This window comes from Coturnix japonica, chromosome 4 (assembly GCF_001577835.2).
Source record: "Coturnix japonica isolate 7356 chromosome 4, Coturnix japonica 2.1, whole genome shotgun sequence".
NCBI classification, from domain to species: domain Eukaryota; kingdom Metazoa; phylum Chordata; class Aves; order Galliformes; family Phasianidae; genus Coturnix; species Coturnix japonica.
Genome location: NC_029519.1, coordinates 10,554,366 through 10,574,338, shown reverse-complemented (window position 1 = coordinate 10,574,338; position 19,973 = coordinate 10,554,366). Strand labels below are relative to the sequence as shown.

The window sequence follows — 19,973 nt, the reverse complement described above, 5'->3', positions numbered from 1 at the left end:
TGCAGAAACCGGTAGAACATGAACTAAAAGAGAGAGAAGGAATGGTTGGCCACAGTTTCCCTATAAGGTTTTTCTGCTGCCCGGTTCCTGCCCTCTTCCCTCCCCCCACTGTGACATTCTGCTCCCCCTCTTGCTTCATGTTCTACCATTGACATTTTGTCCCCACCTCCGCCATGTCATGGCCTCCAACTTGTGCTGCAGCCTCATCGGCTGCCTCTGCCTTTCCATTTCCTCTGAGCAGCTTCTTCACAGAGCTTTGTCTCTCTGGCCCTTTGTAGCTCTTAAAGGTCAGTGCGGCTTTTCTTTGTGGCTGCAGATGGCTTGGTGCTTGCAGGCCTCCCACTCAGACATTGCTCACTGCATCTCAGAGCAGCTTCCTCTGCTGGATACTTGCAGCCTTTGATTTTATTGACTCACCTAGTGCACAGAAACCCTGTTGCTTGTCCTAGCTACCTTGTTTTAACCTGTTCCAGTCTCCCTTGGTGGGAAGGGATCAGGTTAGGGAGCACCCAAGCCAGCTGGATGTGTGTAGGCTCATGGGACCCGATGAGATGCACCTACAAGCTCTGAGGAAGAGGCTGATGGCGTGGTGAGGCTGCTTTTCATCATCTCTGGGAGGCTGTGGCTACTGGGAGAGGTTCATGAAGGCTGGTAGAGGGCAAACATCAGAAAGGAGGACCTGGGGGAGCTCCAGGCTGGTCAGCCTCCCCTTGAATCCTGGGTAGGTGAAGAAAATCACTTTTCAACACATAACAGGCAAGAAAGCTACTGTAAAGAGTCAGAGTGGATTTGTGGATGACAAATCCCACCTAACCAATCTGACAGCCTTCTGCATTGAAGTGGCTGGTTGGTAGATGAAGGCAGAGCAGTGGATGATGCTTACCTCAGCTTTAGCGAGGTTTTTGATGCCATCTCCCATAACTTCCTCATAGAGAAGCTGATAGAGTATGGGTTGGAGAAGTGACTTCATCAGACTGGTGGGGCTGAAGAACCAGGCCAAGACATTCAGACCCAAACAGAACACAGTTTTGATGACCATCTCTAAGAGACCCTGTGTGAACAAGGCACTGGATTAGAAAAAGTCCTGCAGGCCTCCACTGCCCTGCTGTTCCAGAACTCTGACATTCAATTTACTTAGAGCTTCACCAGAACTGATGTTAGGGACATGGTGGGAGCATTGTCTTCAGGGAAGGGAAAGAACTGCTGCTCCCAGTGGCAAATCACATTTTTCTGCTGCATTTTAATGCCAGCACCTTCATGCTTGCTTTTATTGCTTTTAGTTTTGCAGCTGTCCTGAGCACCCTGGGTGCAGCATTATGTCTGAATACAGATGGCTGGCGGTGTGACCCTGCACTGAGGAAATGAGGAGATAGGAACAGAGAGCCTGCACTTTGCATAGGGAAGTTTTAATAAAAGTGAAAATGCATTGTTGGCACCAAAACAGGGTGAAAAGATCCAAGTGGGAACCGCCTCTGCTTTAACAAAAGAAAGAAAGAAAGAAAACAGTAAGGGGGAGATCGCAGACTGTGACATATAATAATGTACAAAGCATCAGAACTCAGAGATGGAGCTGCAAGGTATGCATGGGTTTCACACGTGGCCAGGGTTGCCGAGGTTACCCTATCAGAAGCACCACATAAAGATCTGACAGTCTATTCTGTGGTGTCAGAAATACTAAGTTTAAGGGTGGATGTACTCCAGATGCTAAATTTGGGTGATGAGGCACTAGAGTGCATTGCCAAGAGAAGTTTTATGGAGGTGGTCGAGGGCTGGTTGGACATGGCTTGGAGCAACCTGACACAGTGAGACATGTCCCTGCCTGTGGCAAGAGATTGGAACAGAGGATCATCCTACCCAAACCACTTGGTGCTTCTCTGATTCTGCGTAGCAAAATGAGGAACAATTCTGGGAAAGTAATTGTGGGTGTATTTATCTGGAAAGAGACAAAGACAGAGAGAGGAAGGGTCAAGAAGTGGGAAGGAAAACAGCAAAATATGAAAGCCAAACAATGGGTCAGAAAAGGGTTGGTGTCAACAGGTGGTTCAAATGAGTTTCCATGGCTCAGATGGAGCATGGATAGGGGTGATGGAGCAGCTAGACATCAACATGTTGGTGGTGCTTCCTTTGGGCTTGATGACATCCACTCATCATGTCCTAAAGCTGCGCTGCCTGGTCCCAGCATCCGTGTCACTCTGGTTTTGATGACCCAGAGGAGTCAGATTGAGCTGACCTTGCTCAGCAGGGCAAGAACCTCCCAAGCCTCTCATCTCTCTGACCATTAAATGTTGTCCTCAGGTGCTCCTTCAGATCACACTCCCTTAAAGTGAAATTACTCTTGGAGAAAGCTTGTGGTACACGAGTGATCCTATTCTACATCTGCCTTGGTGGAGAAGAAAACCCCCGATAGAAACATGTTAGGGGGTGAGAAACCACCTTAGGAAACTGGGATGCTATCCGAGGGAAGATGCACGAGCTGCAGGAAAGAAGTGGAAATGGATCTGTTGACCTCATCTGGAATTTATATTGCTTTCAGAATGGAAATAGCAGCCCCTCCTGAAATCGGGTGCGCTCTTCTCCCTGGGTTGCCCTGGCCACCAAGTGCTGCATTTCTTTCGGGGCACAGCCTGGCTCCTTAGGACAAGGTGCCCCGCTCCCTGCGGGGACGGGATCGGGATGGACATCACAGCGCTGGGGCGGGAGCAGCTGCTGCCGGCAGAAACCTCCCAGGAAGGAGGAGAAGCGGCAGCAAAGGCAGAGAGAAGCAGCCAGGGGGGAGACGTGAGCTGGGAGCCAGCCCAGCCTCGGCACTGCCCTCCAGAGCACAGCGCCGGCCATCCAGCTCCTCGTAAGCATTAACCTAACTTGGAATTGGTATTTTCTAAATACAGCAATTTTGAATCTTTTCGACGGATGCTGCTGCACCACCCCGTGGAGCTGCTGGGCGTGCTCCTAGCAGGTAAATGGGGGTTTAATGCCACCCAGTGGGCTCCAGTCTCAATCCTCACCTGGGGCACACCAGCACAGGTGTAAGAAGTTGGGCAGTTATGCATGGGGATCGCTGGTCTATAAAGGGTCAGGCATTTTAAAAGTCAGCTAAATGCTTGTCTTGCAAGGAAAGAGTATTTCTGCTTTGTTAGTGAAAGGCAGAGGGGATAGAAACAGCTCAGGAGAATAGCACTGAGACTAGAAGTTTTCTGCAGGTAGGTTTATGCAGAGATCAATGTATGTGAGAACACATGAGCCTGGGCTACTGCTCTTGTAAAAAGACGTTTGTAATGGAGTATTTTATTTCATGTTGATGCTGTGTGAAGAGTGTTCTTCTCTAACAAGGGGATTTTCTGTTATAAGGTCATTTATTCTTTATTCTTGCACGCATCTCTCAGGTGATGAAGGCACAGGAATAAAACCTGATGGCTGTTTCTATAGGTTACCAGTATGAGAACTAGAAAAACCATCAGCTGGGCTTGTTTTGTTTGCCTTCTTATGGCTGACTTCTATCCTGTGCCGTTACTAAGGGAAATAGCAAGTTTGCTCAGGAAGGATGGGTTTTAGGAGGGTTTGTAGTGGGAATGAGCAGCAACAGCTTTCATCGGGACAGGAACTGAGACATGGTGGAGGAAGCACAGCCTGTGCTGCCCGCTGGGTCTCTGCTGCTGCTCCCCACCTCGGGCCACCTCCAGAAGGATGCTCAGCATTAGCCTGGCTGTTCTGTTGAGGGGAAGAGGGCCTCAAACAGAAATCCTGGAGTTTCCATCAGCAGAGGCGTGGGTGTGTTTGTTATGCTAGGAGTGTCACCAGTAATTCATTAGGTTTGTGCTTGGATAAAAAATAACCTTTATTTCATTTATTTCAAAGGACTGTTATCCTTTCTAGGTAAACAAATGCCATTCCTCTCATTTCCTCTTACTCTAAACTAATTACTTTCATCATCTTTATTTGTTTGTAAGGACTCCGCTTTACAAGCCAAGATTTTAGCCATTATTTCTGCCTGGCTTTCCCTGAAAACTTTCTGTTCCATTTGGTCTGGGAGCTGTGATTCTTTGAAGTCCTCAAAGCCTCATGAAAAGCCCATAAACTGACATACATTTTGGGGAAGCATCTCTATCCCTCTCGGGTGGGAGCAAATAGATTCTTTTGGTTCCAAACTACATCAGGAACTGGGAGTGAGATGCTTGGAAAGTGCCTTCTGCACACAGACTGGTAGGGAAAGCCACCTTAACGCACAGAACTTGAGTAGAAAAGGTCTCCAGGCAGGTTTGTCAGACTGTCCAATATAAGCTCCAGATGGGATATCACACTGCCTGATGGCAATGGGTCGTGAGACATGAAGACCAAGCTGTCTAGATGCTACTTATGTGTCCTTGGTACAGTGAGTACCACTCCCAAGACTTGCTCCATCTCCATGGGTTGTATTCTTTTCATCTTCTTCTCCCATACAGGGCTGCTGGTGCCTTTTAAACAAGCTGCAGAAGTGGAGAGAGCCCTGCAGAGAAGAGTGGCCGTGGTGGGTTCTTCAGTGCTGCTTGTGGTGCCTCTTAACATTACACTCATCCACTCCATACAATGGGAGCGCCTCAATGGCACTGTTTCCCACCCCATCCTGCAGTATGAGAGGCACAACCTGACCATCCACATGCCATACATTGCACGAGCCCATCTGCATGCATCCAATGGATCTCTCCTCCTGGAGGACCTCCAGGAAAGCGACAGTGGCATCTACAAAGTGACTGTCAACCGAGCAGAAAGGGAGAGCTTGACTGTCTTGCTGGATGTCCTCAGTAAGTGGTGGCTATGAGAGAGACGAGTGGGGTAATGGATGCAAGCAATGATTTTGAACATATATGGATTATAAGCCAAGCAAAAGGGCTTGGGGAAGAGATTTGGGCTAAGCTGAACAGGACAGTCATGGGGAGCTTGGACCAGACATGGTTAGAGACCTTCCCTGAGAACTCTGGGAGACCACGAGATGTGGTGATGCTTCTGCAGCATCTAGATGTGAAAAAGGGCTCGATCCTTACTATAAAGTCTCTTCCCTCCCTTGTTTTCTGCTCTCTGAGAAGTGATGGAGAGGTTGGCAGTGTTGTGGCCGTGTCATCCATGCAGCATAATTTCCAAGGGGAAGCTGGCATCACTAATGGAGTGAAGCCCAGCAGGGTGGTCTTTATAGAGAAGCCGCCAAAGTCCTCTCCCACGCACCATGCTGTCTGTGGTTGTTTACTATTTCCAGGCACAGAGTGCTGTTGCAGAGACAAGAGCATGCTTTAATTAACACACAAGTCCCTTCTTGATGTTGCTCTTGCCAATTCCCTTAATTTGCTCTGGCTATTTTTGTTCTAGTAATGCTGCTGCCATGATGTTACTGCAACTTCTCTGCTGCAGAGAAATTTGCTTTCCTTTTCCTCTTTTTTTGCCCCCTCATTTACTAAACGTGCTGTATTAACCCAAATATAATAAATAAACAAATGCCAGAAAGCCCAGCAACCTTGTGCAGTGCAAGACTTCCCAGCAAAAGTCACCTGCGATGGCATCCTTGCAGATTCAAGGATGCTTTTAATGAACACTACCACACTGAGGATCATCCTTCTCAGGTCTGAGATAAATGATGGTGCTTCTGTTTCCTTTCCAGAGCCCGTGTCTCACCCTCAGCTCTGGAGCAGTGGCCTGGTGGCCAAGGCAAGCGGTGAGGTAGTGTGTGAAGTGGCAGAGGGCAGGGCAGACATGTTCACCTGGAAAAAGGATGGGCAGATGCTTCCCCCAAACAGAAGTTACCACCTCTCTGGAAGTCTCAGTGTTTTGCGCCTGAGGATGGCAAAGAAGTCGGACTGTGGCTCCTACTCCTGCAATGCCAGCAATGGAATAAGCTGGCAGGAGACTTCCCTGAATGTCACTGTTGCAGGTGATCACTAAAATAGTGGTAAAAAAATGAGCTTCCCATGGGCTGCACTGAGAGACATGGAGAGATGCTGCTCTCCAGAACCCAATGCTCTTCCTTTGCTCCACCAGTCTCCAACATCCCTTGCTTACTTCATTCTTCTTCCTCCATCTCCCAAGGTCTTGCCACCCAGGGTGCCCGCGTGCTGTCAACCAGAACTCATTATAGGATGATAGGAAGCAATCTGCAGTCTTTTGTACCACCTCCAGCTGGCGCCAAGCCACAGATCTTGGTGTGATGGGCAGAAGACTTTGGCCATTCCTTCTTAGAGTATGTCCCTAAGCCTAGATCAACACCACAATGCTTGGCCAAGATAGCAGTGGGCAGGATATGGTCAGAGTGGTGGGCAGGGTGCCTGTAGGCAACATTAATTCCCAGTTGGATGTTTCATGGACCAGAACATCCAGCAGAAACAAAGCAACCAGTGGGTAAACTGAGAAGTCCGACCTAGCCATGAGCCCCATGGCCTACCAGAGCTCTCCATGCTGATTCCACTGTGATTTTGCCCCCAGCTTCACAGACTGTTTCTCTTTTTTCCCAGGTCTCTCCCCTCCTTTGCAGGATGTGCTGAGGATTTCAGTGGTTGCTGTGGTCTTTGCTGCTGTCTCAGGATGGGGCATAATTTTTCCTGTCTGCCAGTCTGAAAAGCTAAGAATAAGTGAGTCTGTGCTGGGGACAGCTGAACACCCAGTTTTATCCTCCAGTGGTGCTGAGAGAGGAGTGATGCTGTGGGAAGAGATGGTAACCAACTCATGCACTCTTCTTGATGACTAAACATCTCCCTTTCTCATCTGGAGGGCTGCCTTAAGAGTAAACCCTTGTTGGTTGATGGGTTTTTTTTTTGTTTGTTTTAATGGAGAAAACTGATTTTGTTATGTTTTCAGGTTGGGTTGAACCCTAGCCATATCCTTACCTAATTTTGCTCAGAGCATTGAGGTGACTGAGAGACACTTGAACAGAAAACTGTAGCATCTCCAAGCACTGTTATTCTAAGACTCCATTTTAATAAAGTACTTTATATACTCTGTGCCATGATTGCAGAGCTCTTTACAGCTATTCCTTCTTTTAAGTGGGTCAACCCTACCCATACCCTAGGCAGGGGCACCCCACTGCTGCATCCCATGCAAAAGGAGGGCTGGGGACTGGTGTGGGGCAGCCTGGGGGGACACAGATGTCATTCCACTCTGCTCTGATGTCTAGGGGGAGAGCTGTGGAGGTGGCTCAGTGTCTACACCTGTGTGCTGGTGTGCATCTCCTCCATCTTAGCTGGTACTGCTGGGCTGCTCTGGATGAGAGAAGAAGGTAAGAGGTATTTTTGAGAGTGTTGCAGTGCAGATACAACTTCTTTCCCTCATGAAGGGTACAACATGGAGAGTAATCATTGGAGTAGGAACCTTATGGGAGATGAACATCCATCTGTGTGTTGGCTGGAGAGGAGAAGGGCCTTTCATAGAGTAAATGGACCCCTCAGGGGCAATGTGAGAAAGCACCATATGGTTTAGACACTCACTTATAGTACTAATACAGTTGTTCTCTTTTCACAAAGTCTTCCTCATGGGTAACTGCAGAAGGGTACTTAGAATGACCAAGGAATAGAGCTGCAGGTTGGGGTGGGGAGGTTAGGGGGGAGAAATGGGAGATGATTGGAAAGTCCAGGAGGGTGAGAAAGGGACATGATGGAGATTAATAAAATCCTGAAGGTGGTAGGCAAATGGAACAAGTGGTGCTCAGCTCTGCATTGTTCTCTTCCAGGCCCATCTGTTGCTGTCATACTGCCAGAGATTTTCCTTTTGTATGTGACTGTCATCACCTTCCTAGTGGCCTCTACCGTGACATTCCAGCCTACAAAGCTCGTCCAGCTTAAAAGCACAGCAGGTGAGCTGTTCAAGTAAGGCAAGAATGGAGATAAAACCATATGATAAAGGGGGTTATTTTGCCATAGATCATATCACACATGTACTAATTCATTCTGGCAGCCCCTGTCCACCTATGGGAGCGTGCTCTGACGTTTCTTTCTTGTCCCTCCCATGGCCAGCACAGCGCACGATGGGCTACGCTGCTCCAGGAGGGGTGCTCTTGGTGGTGCTGACGAGCAGCTTCCACATGAAGAACATCCACCAACGCCATGGTGAGATAGTTGTCTGCCGTAGCCTTCCTGCTCTACCATTCAGGGCTGGGACTGCTCCAGAAAATCCATCAAGTTGTTGTTTGTTGTTGTTTTTCCAGAGATTTGCTTTTTCTTTTTCCTAAGTGTATTTAAGCATATTTTCATAGTGGCCAACTGCTTTTTTCCTTGTCTTTTCCTTCTGACTGAGTCTTCTGCTGCTTTTTCCTTGTCTGACCACAGAAGAAGGCTGTGCAGCATTCATGGATGTCACCACCCTTGTGGTCAGCACAGCAGCAGTGTTGGCCCTGCCAATCCTTGCCATCTTCCTCTGTTGTAAGTACCCCTTCTTATTTCCTTCAGCCCATCAAGCACCAATGTGAATTATTCAAGAGTTGTTTTTTCTCCTTCTGAGAAGTCCTCCTAACCTCTCTGGTGACAATACCCTTTCCCTATCCCAGACCCAGATTCAGTGCCCCATGCTCTGTCCCTCCGGTTGCTTTCAATGATGTCTGATAGCAGATGTGTTTCTTCACAGATCACACCACACAGGGGTGGCTGCAGGAACACAACTCCAGTTGTGCAGACAAGGAAAGGTACAGCCTTCTTTGCCTTTTCCCATGTAAATCCAGAAATATCTTCTTGGAGTGAAGAGTGGGATATGGAAACCAACACATGCCTTGTTCCAAAGTTTAGACCCCAAGAAAGACCAGCTCTCACCTCCTAGCCCCTGATTTCACCCTGGGTTTGTGATGGGATGCTCTGGTTGGTTCCACACTCAGTGCAAATCCAATGCACAGATTTTGTCAGCTTCTTTGTGCCCCAGCTAAAGCCATCCTGAGCTGGAGGAAGGATTGTCACAGCTGTGTGTAGGGTCTTGTTGGGTTTGGAGATGTGCAAGGTTTGGGGCATGGGGTTGTACTGGGCTACACCTGTGGCTCCACTGGTGGTCAGCACGTGGAACCACAGAATGGTTTGGGTTGGAAAGGACCTTGAGGATCAATTGGTCCAATGCATCTGTTAACAGATCAGGTTGCTCAAAGCCCCATCCAACATAACTTTAAGCACCTTCAATGATGGGGCCCCCACGACTTCTCAGAGCAACCTGCTCTATTACACAGCACCCTCACTATGAGACATTTCTTCCCTCCAGGTCCTTTGAGATGTCCCTGCCCATCAGCAAGGATCCTGATTTAATCTCCTAGGCATTGGCGATATTTCCTGTTCCTGTGTGGCTGGCTTAACATGTTAATAGATCTGGGTTTCGTAGGTCTGAGCCTGTGATATCTTGGTGGTAAACAGCAATGAAACGAATCATTTCAGTCTTTCCTTTCAACACAGCTCTTGGGATTTCTAATGCACATTCTTTTCTGCTTTAAAACCAGATTCGGAGTTAGAGAAATGCCCTTCGAACTAGTTACAAGCACATCTCTCACTAGTTTATGGCATTAATTTGGCTGTGTATGTTTCTGAGTGTGTGTGTAGGTAACCAACCATGGCCCCTCCAGCCTTTTCCTGCTGCCACACAGGGCAAGAAGCTTGACTGCTTCTTCTCCACATGCAGGTGACTTCAAGGTGATTTACAAGGCAGGTTCAGGCTCTTTTCCCCCTTATCCACAGCTCTGTGTGCTCCCTGCACACCTCCTGAAGACCTGTGCAAATGAGAGGGCACACCTAAGGACTGTTGTTCTCACCTGGCAGCATCTATGCCTGCAGATAATTTCTTGTGCTTTAACTGTATTTGCTGAAATGCAAATTACTCTGTATAAGCACTTTGCCTGTCACAGACTGACAATGGCTCTTCTGATCCTTGCTGGCTTTTTCTGCACAGGAAGGAAAATATGTGGTGTTTTGGAGAGTGGTGTGTAGGCCAAATATGAGCGTTGTTTGCATAGAGGATTTCCTGCCCACACTGCAGCATGGGGAAGTGGAGGTCTGGTTCCAGGCAGCCAACAGCATTCTGAAGTGTGATATTCAGCTTTTTGCCAGCACTCGAGAGCATTCTCTGCTGGGCCAGACCGCATCTGTTTTAGCGGTGAGGGTTAAGAATTCGTTCCTTTCTATAGCTTTTAAAATTCTCTTCTTCAGTTCACCCCAAGCAGCAGTAGCTGAGCGCTCGAGGTTCTGCATGAGGGTTCCTCGCAGCTGGTCCGAGGGGAAGCAAACACAAACCCTCCCTTTGCAAGGAAAATAATCTCCCTGCAACAGCAAACTGATGGATGTGGTTACAGGTGGCAGTACCCCCTCTCAGGGGCATAGGTTGTGTTTGTCTATCTGCCTGCCACCTGTCACACTTTCCTGTTGCCCTGATACATGAAATTATCTATCAATATTCTGTCTTTGCTTAGTTTTGTTAGCAGTCTTGGTTTCTCTGCAATACCATTAAGCTTTTGAAAGTTATATAATCTAGCAAGCCAGGGCCGGCTGTGGGATGCAATGATCAGACCATGGAAGGAGATGCTGGTCTCAGCACAGAGTGCCCCAGTATAGGGCTGTCCTTCCCCAGGGGCAGCAGTTTGTATTTCCCTTTGCTCTCAAGCCCACTTAGCTCCCCCTAGATGCCAGCATCACCACTGGTGCCACTTATCCCAGCTTGGTGGCACTGCTGAAGATGCTGAGCCCTGGGACACGCTGCCAGCAGGGTGCTGTGCTGCTGCCTGTGACTAAGCTGTTGTGCTGGTTATCAGCCCTCTGCCTGCCCAATGCAACATTGACAAGAAGAAGGGAGCAGGGCATAGCAGCTTTAAGGGCCTCTAGCAGGTCCAGTGCATCCAGTGCTGCCCATGAGAATACCTGCTTTATGGAAATAAAACTTTTGCTCTTAAGTCTCTCTGCATCCGCTTCTTCAATTGAGTGCATCTCATCCTCTGCAGGAGCCGTCATCTGAAATCCAGGGAGAAAACTCTTTAACTCCAATGTGGTGTTAGGAAATGGCTTTCCTTTATTCCTCCCGATAGCTATCAGGTGACTTGAGAAGCACAAGCTCCATGTTTACACAGTTAAAACATGCATACACGGTACACTGCTCTTTCAAGGACTCATTAATGTATGCCAATGTGCCTTTGGGCGTGCTAAGTGGATTCTAAGATTGTTGAGTGCCCGCTTACTTTCCCATTCTTCACCATCTGCTTTAGCACTCAGACATTTCACTCACTTTTATCCACCTTTCCCCAGTTCGGGAAATTTCTGTTTTTTCCTCGGTCATAGTGAGCCGCTTCTTAAAGCAATATATGTGGAACCCTAAGAAAACGTCTTTAGGCCTTCTGAGGCAAATGGTGGACTCGTTGTGACCCCGCAGCTTCCTGAGAAGCTAAAAGGAGAAGTACATCAGACTGCTGCGTGCTGTGGGTGGCTCCCGGAGGTACCGCCCATACTGAAGGCGAACAATACCGCGCATAGTGAAAGCAGGAGCCTTTTCAAGATGAGCTGCAAGAGGAGGTGAGTGAGCACAAAAGCACGAAAGGGGTCAGGGGGCTGGGGGTAGAGAATGGGGGAGAGCTGGGGAGGGGAACAGGGGCAGAGCAAAAGGGGTATGGTTAGAATGAATGGGATGGAGCCGTGGGACTGAAGCTATGGGGATGGGGGACCCTGTACTGCTTCCCACACTGTGCTTCCATTCTCCCCTATAGGGAACCCGGTTCTGTACCTCTAGCTCAGCTTTTCCCTCTTGTGCAGCCTTATAAATAGCAAATCTATAGCGCTTCTGAAGCTGTTTTAGAGCTGACAAACCACCCATCACTGCCTGCACAGCGCTCCCCCAGCTTCAGCAAGGAACTAGTCCAACCCTGCTGGTTGGCTGGTGTCCCCCATCCCTCCATCACTGATTGTGAGGCTGGGGATAGCCCCCTTGCACACAGAGGTGCTCATAGCTGGGCTTAGGGCTGCAGTTTTGCATCAAGCTCCTGTTTAGATGATTATTTCCCCCCCTTCCAGCTGCTTGCAGAGGATGAAGCTTCTTTTTTCTTGCTGCATACCTGCCTGCAAGTGATGTTTTCAGTTTCTTTTCTTTTTCTACCACTGGTTTTGATTGTTCTTTTGTTCAGTAACTGGCTGAGGGCCATATTTCTCTCAGCAGTGTTTCCTGCTTCTAAATTCCTGATTTCTAAATGCAGAAACAACATTTGATTCCCACACTGATTGTTAATGTTTTAACCTTCTGAAGCTGTGGGACCATTTGCGTCGCTCTCCTTTTTTTTTTTTTTTCCTTTTGGGGAAGTCCATAGGTAATGGCTTCTGCAGCAAATTGCTTCAAAACAGGGAACCTATCATCACGAAGAAATATTGCCTGTATATAGCAGCTCCATCCATATCTGTACCCAATCATACACGCTGGTATCATGTTAAAGATCTGTTATCAGCAAGCTCGAAGGCAGTGTGTGCCAGTGCTTCAGTTTGATGTGCATCACAACATAATTCAGCGCATGATGTGTAACAGGCTGTATGCAGGAGGTCACCTCCTGATGAGGGCAGATAATTAGTGTCTGCCCATCCCACCACTGACTTGCTGTTACCCCCCTCACTCACCCTCTGTGCTGGCCCAGTCCAGCACTACATTGGTTCTGCCTGGGCGTTGCTGATAGCAGCCCATCTCACTGAGCAGCATCTGTGCAGAACGTCTGGTTTCTTTTTTGATGGCTGCAGTTTCATTTTAGTTGCCTGAACTTGAGAATGTTTCTTTTCCTGAGCTACAAAAGGAAGTCCCCTCTCCTCATGGTCTTCCTGTTTATTGGTGTGGCTTCTGCTACTGCCCCATATAAGGATCACAAAACCTGTCCCAATGCTCTGTCACTCTTGCTGTAAAAAAGGTTTTCTTCACATTCAGGTTCCAGTTTGTGCCATTTGCTCCTTGCTCTCTTATTGCACAGCCCTGGAACGAGCCTGTTTCCCCTCACCCACTTGACAGGGAAGTGCCTGTCTGGTTTCACTGGGGCAGTGTCTGCTATGCTGTTGTTTTGGCTTTAGGATAAAATCTGTTTTGAAAACAGGCTGTTGTTTTTATCACTGCTGAGCAACGTTGCACGCGGCCAAAGACCTCTCAACCTTCAGCTTCTGGCTCTGTGCTGCCAGTGAGGGGTTGAGGGAGGCACAGGGAGCTGGGAGGGGATGAGACCAGAACAGCTGACCTCAGCTGACCACAGGGGAGTTCTGTAATACATGTTGTTATGAAGAAAAATTGTGTAAAATGGAGAGGAGTTGGCGGAGCAGCTGCTGCTCCGGAGCAAATGGGCATTGGTTGACGGGTGGGGTGCAGTTGCCTCGTGTATCACTTGTTTTGTCTGTGTGTGTGTGTATAATTAGCATTACTATATTTTCTTTCTTAGTATGTATATATTTATTTCAACGCACGAGTTCTACTTCATCTTTTTTTTTTTTTTTTAATTTTCTATTCTTCTGGGCTAAACCACAGCATCGCCCTTTAGATATTTCTAAGCTTCAATACAATCTCCTCTCAGTTTTCTTCATGCTGAACAGCCCCAGATCTGTCAGCCTTTACTCATACAGGAAATGCTCCAGGCCTCTCATCATCTTTGTGTCCCTCCACTGGACATAGAAGTTCCCTGACTTGAACTGGGGAGCCCAGAACTGCACACAGTGCTCCAGATATGGCCTCACCAGGGCAGAGCAGAGAGGGAGGATCGCTGCCCTCATCCTCCTGGCCACGCTCCCGTTAATGCTCTGCAGGATACCATTGGCCTTGGCCACAAGAGCATACTGCTGGCTAATGGCCATGCTGTTGGCTATCAGGACACCCAGGTCCTTCTCCAGCAGGTCAGCCCATAACTGATACCGATCTACCCAGTTATTCCTCCCCAGGTGTAGGACTCAGTACTTGACCTCATTGAACCTCACCAGTTTCCTCTCGACCCAGATCTCAGCCTGTCCAAGTTTCACTGAACAGCAGCACAGCCTTCTGTTGTATCAGCCACTCCTCCTGGCTTTGTATCTTCAGCAAGCCTGCTAAGGATACACTACTCCTTCATCCAGTTCATTGATGAAGATGTCAAGCAACACCAGACCCAGTACCAAGCCCTGGGGAGCACCAGTAGTTAAATGCCTCCAGGTAGACTCTGCACTGCTCATCACAGCACTCTGAGCTCTGCCCATCAGCCTTCTTGTCTGCCTACCTATCCCACACTTCCTCAGCTTACCTGCGCGGATGTTGTGGGTGACAGTGTCTAAAGCTTTGCTGAAGTCAAAGTAGACAACATCCACTGCTCTCCCCTCACCTACCCAGCCAGTCATGACATCACAGAAGGCTATTGTGTTTGTCAAGCAGGATTTCCCCGTGGAAAATCCATGTTGACTACTGCTCCCACTGGCAAAAAGGAGAAGATAACTTGCACACCAGCGTTTTCCACTTGTGCTTCCAGGGCTTTATATTCTTCTTTGACCCAACTCACGTTCCAGCTTCTGGGTCACGGTATCACCCATGCCCACATGAAAGAGCGGCAGCAGACAGCGTTCTGTGCCAAACTGCCTGACCTCTCATGGCTCCCTGTGAGGCCGGCAATGGGGAGCATCACTGCCTTCTAACAAAAGGCTCTCTTTGTGAGCCTGTCCTCCCTCTCCATGCTCAGCTAAAACTTCTTCCAACCTCTGCCCCTGTGGAAAGTTTTAGCCTTTGCTGTCAATCACACACTACAGCAAACATCCGTGAGAGGAGGTGATTTTCGGTTCCTGGTACAGACTTCCTCAGAGACACCACCTGGACATAACAAGCTGATGTAGACATGAATTCCTTCCCAGGGGGCCCCTTTAATTTCGCCATATCACAGTCAGAGAAGGCAGAGGAGGGATTTGTTTTTTAAAGGGGTAGCAGCAATTTGCAGAGGAGCTGCATCACATGCCTGATTGCAGACTTACGTGGTGGTGAAGAAGTGATACTGCCTGGGTACCTGGACAACACTAACTGTGGCCTGGAATGTTTCATGTCTCTTCCTTCATCCTTCCTCTAGAGGAGCCTTTCTTTCAAACTTGACTTATTCTTTACTGGGGCGAACCTCAGCCCCTCCCTGTGTGCTCAGGGGGAGCTGGGAGGAACTCTAAGACCCAGATGCCCATATTGGGAAATAGAGCCTGCCAGCTGGGATTTGCTTAGAAAATAGAAATTGTTCATCTCTATACAGAGCCTGTGTCCTCCATAACCCTTGCTCTCACATCCTTAAAATAGCTGCATATATCAGTAAATAACATTTTTCTTGTTTCCCTTTAAAAGCCTCAACCAGAGAAAAGTCTGGAAAGTGGCAGAGTTTTGCATTAGCACTCCCACAACCATTTGTCCCATACTGTCCTCCAAGATCACAGGCATTTTGCAGAGGAATAACAGACCTCATTTCCCTCTTCACATCAGAAAATTCACAGGAGATATTCTTTGAGCCCATGATGCTCCACCAGCAGCCCTGATTGCGTGCATACAGATTCAGCCTTGCCACCAGGGCTCTGTGGCCTGCAGCAGCCGCTCTGCCTCACATAATGCAGTGCACAGAGGTTCACGTGATTTCTTCTAAAAGCTCATTTCCTGAAGTGCGTTGATCAGGGCGGAAGCCACAGAACAGTCATCAGCCCTTTGGGTGCTGGGGACAGTTGGGACTGGAGTTCTCCTTTGCAGGATTGAACATGATGTACCCAGCTTATATCCTTCTCTCCTTGGGCTTTGGCTACTTTTGCGGTTAGGATGCTGGGCAGGGAATGGGCTCAGAGTGGTCCAGGAGCAGCTCCATAACTGAAATGTTTTTTTTTTCTTCCTTTCCTTTAGATGATGCCCTGAACTAGGGCCCATGGAATACAACTGGATGTTGCCAGGAGGTAATGACTGAAGTGGGCTCAGCATTCAGCACAGGACCTCATCTTCAGTTCAATTGTTGGAGGGGCTATTTTGACATATAAATACCTGGAGGAAGATTAAGGTAACAGAAGAGGCCAGGTGTTGTCCAATGAGCATGTTTGCACCTCACTGCAAAGTGTATTGTGCACTGACAGTTTGTGCTTGAGATCTGGCTTGCAAACAGGTTGGCATTGTGCATACTGGAGTTTCTAAAGTAAAGAAGGAAAGCCTCCTAAAAATACAGAAACTCCAGAGAGCAAAAGCTAAAAGAATTATGAGACAGCACTCAAATAGGCTAAGAGCATTAAATTTGGAGAGAAGTGGCTGGGATGGAAGTGGGGTTGAGGTTTTCCAAGTCATTAAGGTGGATAAGGAGATGCAGTGCCTGCAACCACTCAACAGCTTAGTCATCTTGAGGAGATGAGGGAAAGCATTCAAGCTTAAGAAAAGTGCCTCAGTATATGCATGGAACATGACCATAATGGCCAGCAGCTCTATAAACGAATACCAAAGGGACAGTGTGGAGCTGCAGCATTGCAAATACACAGTGCATGGGAAGAGGTGCAGAGCGTAGCGCTCCTGTGCTGGTCTCAGTGCCATCAGCCAGCAGTGGAAGGTGCTGATGCTTTTTGTAGTGTCATTTGCAGGTGGGGACACTATTCCTAGAGAACCCCATGAAGGGCACATCACTGCAGACCACAGCTCAGACCTAATGAAGGCCTGAAGACACCCGCAGTTCTTGGCCATGTTCATCACACACTGTGAGTATGAGAGAGGAACTCAGCTGTGCACATCCTTGGGCTGGGTGCTGCAGGGCAGCTGTTCTGGTTCAGCAAATTTGGGATGTGATACTGTGTTCTGCCTGCGAAGAGGTGTAAGGGAGGTGGGTCAGTCAGTGCTGGCTCTGTGGCGAGAGGTTTATAACTGAACGATATGGATTGCTAAGGGAAAGTTATAAGGTAGTAAGGGTGTTTATGGAAACTGAAGAACTGTGTTGTTTGATTTGTGGGTTTTGAAGGGAATGGGACAAACTGTTTTGCTGGTATAAGAAAGTGTAGTTGTTAATGGCATACGGAAGTATAGTTGAGGGTACGTGGAAGTGTAACTGAGGGTACAAATAGTGGAATAGTGTACAGAGGAAAAAGGGTTAAAGAGAAAGTGAGTTTATCTGTGCTGGCATGAGAACAACCCCCCCGCACCGTTCCCCTGCAATCAGAACTCTCAGAGTGGGAGAGGGAGCCAGGGTCAGAGACTGCTGCTGTAAACAGCAAAGGGGAAGGTGGAGAGGACAGGGCACTGGAAGTGAGAATAGCCTTCATGTGCAGAGATCTGGGAAATCTGAAATCTGGGCAGCACTGGATGGCTCTGGAGAGGAGGTGAAATGTAATGATTAGAGTTTGGAAAGTGAGAAAGTTTGGGAAGGACAAAGGTTGAGGAAGGCAAAGATAAAAACAGGGATGTCAGGTCTGAAGAGAGGTGTACAATAAGAAGAAAACAAACAAAAAACAACACCTGATTGAGAATCAGAGATGTTCAGGGAATTGAGAATAATAACAGCTGTTACTGTTGTGGTGCTAGAGTAGGGCCATAGGACCCAGGGATCCTGTGGGCATCAGGGCTAAAAATGAAGCCCTAAATACAAGTTAAAAGCAAGAGCTCACCCACTCAGGGTAAAGTGGTGCCCTTTGAGGATATGTGACTGTAGAAGGATAAAAGAAATAATAGATAATTTTTTTGAGTTTGAATTACTAATTGAATGGGAATCCAAGTACAAAACTCCAGTTTTGCCAATTTGCTAAATTTTTGGATAGCAAGTGCTTTAGTTTGGTAGAAGACATGAGGACAAGTAATGGAATTGTTGAATGGATACACTCAGTGATGGAAAATCCATGCACTTTATCAACCAAGTTAAGGAATGAATAGGTGGAGTTTACCTTCTGGATTTGAGGGATGTCTCTTCTGCCTGGTTTGGCCAAAGGAAGCCAACACTACAAAGTACAGTACCAGGAACAGGGCACAAGTGGGCCTCACGGGAGAGGGCCTTCCAGGGCAACAATGGCAAATTGAGTTCACAGAACTCCCAAGAAAAGGGGGGTATCACTGTATGAAAATTTCTGTAACCTTAGAAACAATTGAGGATGCTGCTGCAGATGCCTGATGGACAATCCAAAAGGAGATATCCTGTTTATCCAAAGATGCATTGCAACATGGAGTAGGCAGGGATAACACCGATTGGGGAATAGTTTTCTCTGGATCATGGGATAAACTTACTAGTTGCCAAATTTAGGATGACTAAAACAGCTTTTCTTAGCCTGCATCACCTTGCTACTCTTGGTGTGTTTTACTTGTGTTGTTATAAGATGTCTTTTGTGTCTGTACCAAGGTACTGGAAGGGAATACGAGGTTTGGAAGAGACATGAGCTGAGACAAAAGGTAGAGAGCGGGGCTTATTTCAGGACACGTCAAGAAAGAATAGAATGATGCAGCAGGTGGAAACCCTGCTAGATTAAAGAAAAAGGGGGAACTGAATAGTGAAAAAGGACCCCATAGTAGATGAAAAGGGAACACTTTGCTACAGAAAGGGAAAGGGGGCCTCACTAAGGCAAAGGGTAGTTACAGATAGTTTATGTTAAGGGGGAACAGAGAGAGGGGGAATTGCAGAAGCTAAGTTTGAGAAAACAAGGGGATGAAGGCCATGAAGATAAGGGTGGAACAGCCCAAGAACAGTGTGGTGATTAGATGTCCACAGTGCAAGCTGGAACCAGTTTGGGGGGTGCCCCTCCTGAAGGGTCGAAAGTTTACGGTGAGGAAGATGATGAGCCTTCATCCCACGACCACCCCCACAACTCACTACGCATGCGCAAGGGGGGAGGGACTGCATGCTAATGGAGTCTCAGGAATGTAATGAATATGTATCCAAATTCCTGCAAACTATTGATTATGTATTAGTTCAGCCTATATCTGTTGCACATTTTGTCCTAACGGTGTGCAAGTAAGGTGGAGCTATCCCCCATGCACCAGGGTGTATGCGCATCACTCATTAAACATACCTGCTTTATAACTACTTTGTGGTTATGGAGTTTGATTCTGCAAGTCAGCGGTCATGGTCAAGGAATGAACATCTCAGCAGGTGCTGCAGCACCATTGTGCCTGAGTACTGCTAGGTCCTGTTGCTGGGACAGCATGAGGCCTGGGGGTGGAGCTGTGCTGAGCCTGGTCCCATTGAACAGTAACCTCCAGCATAGCAGAAATGCAAAGTCATGGCTTGAAATGGTCATTGAGCACCTGGTGGGGAGGCAGGGCCAACCCAGGGGAGCTCAGGTGCATGTAATGTACCTGAATGACCAGATGGGATGGAGCCAGGATCCACCCCTTCCCAGACCTCATTTAAGGGTTGGCAGTGGAGACATGGGTGTCTTGCTGGAGATCCCTGCCTACCTGAGTTCTTCCAAGGGTAGGTAGCTTCCTTGCTTTATTTCTGTGCTTGTGGCTGTTGCATTTGATCATATCTGCAATATTTGCAGCCTGGGATCTTACTGCTCTGCTGTAATTGTTGTACTTTCCATCATGTTGCACCCTAGGAGTCCAGAGCCTTGTTATTCTCCTTCCAAAGGCAAAGACCTGTCTGAGCTTGCTAAGAAACACTTATGTAATGGGTCTACAAAAGTGATGTGTTCTTATCTTAAAAAGGGAGAAGCAAATCCAATGTGTCATAACTGGGGCCAAGGAATCAAAGGGTCTGTGAACCAATCAAGTTGTAGTTCAGCTTTTCTTTTAAACTAACCTACCATGCTGTGGCATCCCTCTTATTTCCAGATGTGTTGCTGCATTTGCTGGGTTCCTCCCTTGCAGTGGAAATGACAGAACGAAAACTTGCAGCAGAAGGATCCTCTGTCGTGCTGCATGCACCGGCAATCAGCAATATGAACATCACCGAGTGGGAATACATAGATGGAGTTTTCAATGCTGGGTGGTTCAGAGTTACTTGCCAACTCACAGCGATCTAATTGTTTAACTGCCATACGCAAGGCGGAGAGGGGTTTTGCTTAGCCAAACGAATGGCTCGTGGGTGGGCGTCGTGGCGAGGGCGAGTGCGGAGGGGAGCGAGTGGA

The 19,973-nt window shown here is 47.9% G+C and overlaps 1 protein-coding gene and 1 long non-coding RNA gene across 7 annotated transcripts; both read left to right on the top strand.

The window, feature by feature from the left end:
* Nucleotides 1-2,377: 2,377 nt before the first annotated feature.
* Nucleotides 2,378-10,713, top strand: LOC107312815 (vascular endothelial growth factor receptor 2-like). 3 transcript variants are annotated; one of them, XM_015860549.2, is made up of 10 exons: nt 2,382-2,956; nt 4,440-4,778; nt 5,627-5,896; nt 6,474-6,590; nt 7,133-7,234; nt 7,685-7,807; nt 7,968-8,060; nt 8,280-8,372; nt 8,575-8,632; nt 9,190-10,713. In XM_015860549.2, the coding sequence occupies exons 1-10, from the start codon at nt 2,911-2,913 to the stop codon at nt 9,239-9,241; spliced, it is 1,293 nt and encodes a 430-aa protein (XP_015716035.1). In that variant the 5' UTR covers nt 2,382-2,910; the 3' UTR covers nt 9,242-10,713. The 3 variants fall into 3 exon arrangements, 2 of the variants coding, with proteins under 2 accessions (XP_015716035.1, XP_015716036.1); XM_015860550.2 differs by lacking the exon at nt 2,382-2,956 and adding an exon at nt 3,040-3,200; XR_001554631.2 differs by lacking the exon at nt 9,190-10,713 and having other exon boundaries at nt 2,378-2,956; nt 7,973-8,060; nt 8,575-8,597.
* Nucleotides 10,714-11,160: 447 nt separating this feature from the next.
* Nucleotides 11,161-19,812, top strand: LOC107312822. 4 transcript variants are annotated; one of them, XR_001554640.2, is made up of 4 exons: nt 11,161-11,474; nt 15,793-15,842; nt 16,509-16,622; nt 19,678-19,812. It is a non-coding gene; the product is annotated as an uncharacterized LOC107312822 (long non-coding RNA). The 4 variants fall into 4 exon arrangements; XR_004307035.1 differs by lacking the exon at nt 11,161-11,474 and adding an exon at nt 15,551-15,705 and having other exon boundaries at nt 15,793-15,943; nt 16,497-16,622; XR_001554646.2 differs by lacking the exon at nt 11,161-11,474 and adding an exon at nt 15,563-15,705 and having other exon boundaries at nt 16,497-16,622.
* The last annotated feature ends 161 nt before the right edge of the window (nt 19,813-19,973 follow it).

Coding starts and splice junctions, on each gene's coding strand:
- LOC107312815 (XM_015860549.2), top strand. CDS start 2,911: ATGCTGCTGCACCACCCCGTGGAGCTGCTGGGCGTGCTCCTAGCAG. Junction 6,591..7,132: donor GTCTGAAAAGCTAAGAATAA/GTGAGTCTGTGC, acceptor TCTGATGTCTAG/GGGGAGAGCTGTGGAGGTGG. Junction 8,373..8,574: donor CCTTGCCATCTTCCTCTGTT/GTAAGTACCCCT, acceptor GTTTCTTCACAG/ATCACACCACACAGGGGTGG.